At 42.4% G+C, this 7,710-nt stretch overlaps 1 protein-coding gene across 1 annotated transcript in view; it reads right to left on the bottom strand.

Moving 5' to 3' along the window:
* The window catches only part of kcnk1a (potassium channel, subfamily K, member 1a), an 8,166-nt gene extending 5,422 nt beyond the window's left edge, over nt 1-2,744 (bottom strand). The window contains exon 1 of the mRNA XM_073828523.1: nt 2,224-2,744. Within this exon, the coding sequence (XP_073684624.1) occupies nt 2,224-2,578 (355 nt within the window). The 5' untranslated portion in view covers nt 2,579-2,744. The remainder of the gene's footprint in view (nt 1-2,223) is intronic.
* Nucleotides 2,745-7,710: the final 4,966 nt, after the last annotated feature.

The raw sequence follows: 7,710 nt of genomic DNA, 5'->3' as shown, positions 1-7,710 counted from the left end.
CGGCGTCATCGTCCGGCAACGGCCCTATCGAGTCCCCGAGGCCCGCCGGCAAGCTATAGAGGAGGAAATCCAGAAGATGCTCAAGCTGGGGGTAATTGAGCCATCCCGGAGCCCTTGGTCCAGCCCGATAGTCCTGGTCCCGAAGCTGGATGGCACCCTCAGATTCTGCAACGACTACCGGCGCCTGAATGAAGTCTCCGACTTTGACAGTTACCCCATGCCCCGGGTGGATGAGCTCCTGGAGCGCCTGGGAAGGGCCCGGTACATCACGACCCTCGATCTCACGAAGGGATATTGGCAAGTTCCACTCTCCGCCGACGCCAAGCCAAAAACCGCCTTCTCCACTCCGTCAGGCCACTGGCAGTACCGGACCCTTCCCTTCGGCCTGCATGGCGCTCCAGCAACATTCCAACGTCTAATGGATGTCTTACTCCGGCCCCACCAAGCCTACGCCGCTGCGTACCTGGACGATGTGGTAATCCACTCGGAGGCATGGGAGGACCACCTTGAACGGCTGAAGAGGGTGCTATCTGAGCTTCGTCGGGCTGGACTGACAGCCAACCCCCGCAAATGCCACCTTGCCTTGAATGAAGCGCAGTACCTGGGTTTCACCATTGGAAGAGGTCTCGTCAAGCCCCAAGAAAGGAAGGTGAAGGCCATCTTGGACGCCCCGAAGCCACAGAGCAAAACCCAGGTACGTGCCTTCTTGGGGTTGGCTGGTTACTACCGTTGTTTTATCCCCAGCTTCTCCTCTATAGCAGCCCCTCTGACAGACCTGACCAGGAAGGGGCAGCCCGAGCGAGTACGCTGGACCCCGGAAGCGGAGCAGGCCTTCCAGGAGATCAAGCGGGCCCTGACGACCGAGCCCGTCCTGCGGGCCCCAGACTTCAGCTGCCCCTTCCTGCTCCAAACGGATGCTTCGGACACGGGATTGGGGGCCGTGCTCTCCCAAGTCCAGGAGGGAGAGGAGCATCCGGTCGTACACATCAGCCGCAAGCTGACCCGGGCCGAGAGGAACTATGCTGCCGTGGAGAAGGAAGCACTCGCCATCAAGTGGGCAGTCCTGGAGCTAAGGTATTACCTCTTAGGCCATAAATTCACTCTCTTCACAGACCATGCGCCCTTGCAGTGGATGGCCCGGGCCAAGGACACAAATGCCCGGGTCACGAGATGGTTCCTGTCGCTCCAGGACTTCCACTTCGATGTGCGCCACCGGGCCGGTTCCAACAACAACAACGCCGACGGTCTCTCTCGGTCCTGGGCGGCTTATTCAGGTCTGTCGGGGGTCACTCCCCACCCACCTCCTGTCTCCCCTTTCTGTTTCACCTCCAGGACCAGGACGTCGCTTGGGGGGGGGAGTGTGACGGGCTCACCAAACTCTTGTCTTGTTGTTGTTGTTCCCCGCCCAGCCACAATATATATAGACCACAAAACCAATACCAAGTCGAGGGTCGGGGGTCACATATGTTAAGAAAAAAAATATTATTTGCCTTTATTTATAGTCTGTATTATATGTTTGTACAAGCTCTTAATATATTGCAGGTGTTTTACAATCAAGCCTATAAAGCTTTGTTGACTCTTTAAAAAGGGAGGGAAAGAGACTGCTCTAACCCATTAAACACTTTAGGCAGGTTTCTTTTCTTGAGTTACATTTATGTTTAAAAAAGAATTTAGTATATGTGACCCTGGACCACAAAACCAGTCTTAAGTAGCATGTGTATATTTGTAGCAATAGCCAAAAATACATTGTATGAGTCAAAATGATTTTTGATTTAGATTTAGATTTTTTGCACCCTCAGATTCTAGATTTTCAAACAGTTGTATCTCGGCCAAATATTGTCCTATCCTAACAAACTATACCTTAATTGAAAGCTTATCTATGCATCTATGCAACTCTAAATTTCTTCTCGATTGCAAATATTGACCTTTATGACTGGTTTTGTGGTTTAGGGTCACATATATAAAATGGGCTGTTTAACAAGGCTACATCATACTGTACAATCAATACAGGAGAGATCTCAGAGAGGACAGGTCGACCTTACAAATGACATCACACCGGCCTCGCTACTTGGTGTTTCTGTCATTGCGGCTCTTGAGAAAATTATTGTAAAGAAACTGACTTACCGGACAACAGATAGTAAATTGCATTATGTAAATCAACAACTGGGTTACAATACAAAAAACAATCGTGTAATTAATGTTGTCAAGGAAAAGTGTTCTTACCTGTCGTGGAAAGCACAGTGCTGGCGAAGAAGAGCGCTGATGTGAAATCCCAGTTCCAGTTAGTGGACGCATTATTGAGAACCGACACTCCGTAATTACTCGCCTCTAAAGCTCTGGTGAGAAACTCCTCCAGTCTTTCTTCGGACAGACATTCATTATCCTCTAGAAACTGCTGCTTCACGCTCCGAAGCTCTTGCCGAAGCTGCTCTTCATACGGCAGTTCCACCGCGGAAAACACTAAAGCCCCGAATATCAGATAGAACACATACGCCAATACCAAGACGAAGAAATACCACGTAGACCTGTAACCTTCTATGACACGCACACACGAACTTCCAGACAGACACTGAAGCATTGTCTCCGCGGCAAAATAGGTGGGATAAATAATACAAGTAGTTGAATTACAGGAATACACTGGTTTCCTACAAATAACAGAGAGCAAACACTTGCACAGCTGTCTTTAAGTTATAATTTCCTGTTTGTCCTCTGCCGGTATTGCGGAGCTGATGTGACTAGATGATTAGAAGCTGCGTTTACTAATCGTACTATGGCGAAGGGTTTTATTAATATTCATGAATTCACCATTCGCCTGTAGAAGGTGACCATGCAACGTCAGCGCTACCTAATCAATATTTATGAAATTTGTAAATATTTATAAAACAGTGCATCGCCATTGGATGGCGACAACGAGCGTCAGCGTTCTCTAATTAATATTCATGAGATAGCCTTCGCCGTAGTAGGATTCATATTTTTGCGTCAGTCTCATGACGTCTTGTTCCTCCACGCCTCACCTTACGCAGGTCAGCTCTATTCATTGCATTTATGACGGCAGGGCGCACCCAGTAAGGTACACCTAAGAAATTTGCGTTTAAAAGACAGATACAGTTAAGGAGCTGTTTTAAAGAGGATACTATAATACCTGAAAGCCCCATTAGGACCAGCAGCTTTAAAGTTATACATATTCTGTTACCTGGTAAAACAGGTTTAACTAGGTGGCGATTGGATGGTCTTATGGGATGACACAAGATTAGAAAGTGACCTTCCCATGCTTCCTCGTGTGTATCAAAAATCTTTTACTGTATGTGTGTAGCAATGGTTATGTATAGCCAAAACTGGTCTGGTTTCTGTGAAGGATGGCTGTGAAGTGGTCTGTCTGCATTTTAGAGTTCAGTGACTTGTTATCAAATGATCAATAAATGTAAATGAAGCCGGAGTACTAAAGCACCATATAAAAGTCCCTACAACTGCATTTCAAATGTCTTGAAGCCTTAGCTGTGTAACAAACAAAATGTAAAGTCATTATATAATAACAGTCTTCTAAACTCAAGAACAAATCAGTTTGATTCACAAATGAATCCTTTAGACTGGTTTTGTTATTCAGCTGATTCATTAAAATATTTTACTCAATATTTGAGTAAAATGTTGGTGTTTTGTAACAAATCATTTACAAAACATGAACATGCAGTGATTGAATTGTTACTTTTTTTATTCAGACATATTCATTACCAGTCTGAATGATTCATTTGTGAATCAAACTGATCTTGTTTATGAGTCTCAAGAAAAGGATGGATGTGAAAATTTTCAAAGAATCATGATGTAATTTAGTCCTTTACTCACAAAAAGCTACTGTATGACTTGAGAGCACAAAGAATGTAGCACATAAGTTGCAACAATCACTTTTATGATAATTATATGATACTTTTTTGTCATGTTGGAGCTTGACAGTCCCTGTTCTCATTCACTTCACTTCAAAATTCTCCTTGCGTGTTCCACGATGGAATTAAACTTATGTAACTTTAGAACAATATGATGATAGCCTTTCCATTTTTTGTGAACTACCCCTTTAACTCATCATGTTGTTTGCATTATGACAGTTTTAAAAGCATCACTCCACCCTGTGCACAGGCATTACACAGCAGGAGATGATTATCTCAATAAACAGGTCTGTGCACATTTTATAGCACAAGCTGCTGATGCACAATAGCATGCCGTGGTTACATCTGAGCTCATCAGACTGCTTATGTGGATGGTGTCATACTTGTTTGTTAACTTACTCACTTTCTCTTTAAACTTTTACTATATTAATGTGTTTTACAATCTCTTGTCCTCATTTTGTTTTAATGCCAGATTTCCTAAGTGGCTGGACAGCTTGATGTGACAGCTGTACTTCCTGTGCCTCTTGCCATTCTGCAGTTTTGCTGCATCACTGGATGACTATATGCTTCATTCTTGGTATTGAACAGAAGTCAAACTGAGAGAGCTTCCTTTTTATATTCTGTTCTGCTCCTTTGGGTTATTTCTGGATGACTGAGTGAAATATGAGACCTCTGGCCAAACCTGAGCACCAATAGTCAAGGTTGTTGCTCTCACACAGAGGCACAAGGCTGTGACAGAGCAAATGTTATTGTTACACTATAAATGACATGTTAAAGCTAATCTACTATGACATTTATTGAAGTAAAAGTCACTGACAATAAGATTAAAAGGCTGTTATGTTGTCTGCTGCAAATAAGATATTCACTGATAATCTAATAGGCTGCATAATAAAAATAGACCTGAATTCCTAAGGTGCAGTTTACTCAGAACAAGTTTTTGCCTTTAAAAATGTGAGAGACAGGGCAATGGAATAATAATAATAACTCTTAAGTATAGATTTTAGATTTCTTTTTTTAAAGCTTAATCCACCTTTTCCCATAAGAGTGGGCATGGCCATTTGTAAATCATATGGGTGTGGCTTCCAGTCTGCGCCCAGCTATTTTTAGCTGTACAAAACAACTCGTTTTGCTGCTTAATATTACAAATTAGTGTCTTACCATATTATTTTAACGTATTACCTTAATTATGAGCATAGACCCATAATTATGACCCATAGGCTTGCTTCCGCATTAAAGAATAAGGTGGATAAATTTTTACTTTTAGAATGCTGTGTCCATACGCAAAACGCTGCAAAATTATGCAAATGCAACAAGCAGGGTGACATAAAGAAACAGTGCAGTTGAATGCTAAAAATGTCTGTTTTCACAACACGTCATCAATCGGCCATATTAGCCGCACACACTTAGCATAAACAATGCCACTGAACTGAACTCGCATATTTGCTGATTATTGCTGTTGAAAATGCCCAATTATTGTCATGTTTTGGGTGAATTACCAGCGCTCTCTCCAGTCTCAGGTCCCTGCCGAACCTGAGACTCGAACCTGCAACCTTTGGGTTACAAGTCCATCTCTCTAACCATTAGGCCACGGCTGCCCCAAACATGCACTGACTGATCTTAAAATATGTCAAATCACTTTGTCTCAAGATGCACAACAGTATTGTTATTATTTAAGGTATATTTATAAAAACTACTTAAATGTCCTAATTAAATATGGCCTAATCCTGGTTTAACCTAAACCCTGTCTGTGAAACCGGGCCTTGGAGTACTATAGACTGCCAAAAGGTATAACAAATCAAAGAGAAGAGTAAAAAAACTGTCTGAGGAACTAAAGGCATTTGTGGTTGGCCAAACTAAACCAGGATTTCCAGGGCAAGAGTCTTGACATTCGTGTTTGTTCTTATCCGGTCATATAAGTGAAATATTGGGCTATTATCTTAATGAATACTGCTTGTACGTTTCTTTATCAACTTTTAACTTTAGTATGTCAAAATATTGTGCCCTGTCCTGCTTAAGTCCTTTTTTATATAATTAAGCAACTTCCACATGTTATTTTGGTTCAGTGGTTTAGAAAGCATAAATTAGCAGAACAACGTATTCAGTAGTACATTAACATGTGCAAACCATGCTGTTGTTTACATCCGAGTATGGTCGTGCATCCGGGTAACTGACCAAATCGTGCATAACGCCAGACGCATAGTAATGGAATGGAAAAAGCATTAATAAAACCTAAACAACTTGAGCTGTGCATTTTTACACAATGGGAATATTGGGAATATTTTACAATATGTCATGGGAGGCGGGCACAAAGGTCAAACACATCCGTCTAGCTCATGTTTACACAGAAAAACAAAGAAAAAACAGTGCAGTGGAATGCGAAAACGCTTTCTTATGTGTGAACGTTCCCTATAGTATTGCAGAACATGTTGAGCCATAAACACATTATACATTAAAACGACATACCTGCCAAAATTCAGATTACTGGTTCACCAATTCTGTGAACGAACGTCAAATTACTGGAGTTGATCTCACCAGTTCTATTAGGCGATTGCATTATTTTGGGTACGATCCTTTTAAGACCACCAGAGGGTACTGTGACTCCAAAAACGAGAAAAATACCCTTTTATTTTTGTAGAGTTGTGGTGTTTCAAGGGTCAGATGCAGGCTGTGGAAAAGTGTCTGAAACCTGGTCTGCTTATTCTCCACACCATGTTTTTGAAAGCATAGCAAACTCTTTCAGTCACCTTAACACTTATATTTGCATTCCTGTACTGTGAGTGAAACAAAAAAATAGCAGTTTAACATGCCACATCTGTAGAGTTATAGTCTTTTAAACTGTGTCTAGAAGACTGTCAATCTTACACCTGGGTATAATTTATCGTTACTGTTTCATGGCCGCAGACCTTTGATGTTTCTCTGTCTACTGTACTTCTTCGCCTGCTGCGGTGAGTGTTATATTTTAAAAGCTTGTGATTTCCATGTTTAGCCACTTTGAATACATAGGAAGCTGTCTGTTATGTGTTTTGAATGGTTGGGTTGTGTACTTTCTGTTTTACAAGGCTACCATTAGGTTATCGTCTAGCTTGTTTAAATAAGGAATGCTATTTCCATTACTCACTTGTGCCTTAATATTTTTCAGATCTCGTAAAGACTTGCGATATTTCCTACGTCAAAGGGAGGACGCAGAATGAAGAATAATCGGTGGCTTTGTCAACACCGTTGATCTACACCTGTGTGCATAAAAGAATGGCAGAGAAGCATAAATGGTTCAAAGCATTCCAACTTGGTTTTAGTGCTTCACAGAAGGCCTTTTTCTTCCAGTTACTGGCTTAAGGGAAAGACAGATGAAACGTCAGCACGCACATAGGGATTAAATGTCCTGTTTTTTGAAAACAAGAACTTCCCCAAATCCACCATGAGGTTGCTTCATAAATCAAAGAAGATCATGTTGTTGGTCTCCACCTAAACTTGTCTTTAGTCTATCATTTGTCTTTTGCATGGCACAGCCTGCTTTTATTATTCGCTGTAACCATGGCATAGTCCCTCAGACAGGAAGCGAACACGTGCAGAGATCTCCAGCCAGAGTCAACTTTCTGTTTCAATGGTTGGCATTTGTGTTTGGGTTGTTTTTGTCCGCCCCCTGTTGTTGACCAGTTCCCAGGCTTATGTTGCAATAGTGCTGAAATTAAGATCAGGACAAATTTGACAGCTGGCCTCAGTTTGTCATTCTGTTGTGACGCACAAGCGCCCTGACGCCATGTGCCCGCCAGGCAGCCGCTTGTTAGCCGGGTTGCGTGCTTTGGCAGGAGCTGCCATTCAGCGTGTATGTTCT

Source organism: Garra rufa, chromosome 22 (genome assembly GCF_049309525.1).
Source record: "Garra rufa chromosome 22, GarRuf1.0, whole genome shotgun sequence".
NCBI lineage: Eukaryota > Metazoa > Chordata > Actinopteri > Cypriniformes > Cyprinidae > Garra > Garra rufa.
Note: the sequence above shows the minus strand (reverse complement) of the source record. Positions and strands in the feature narration are given on the sequence as shown.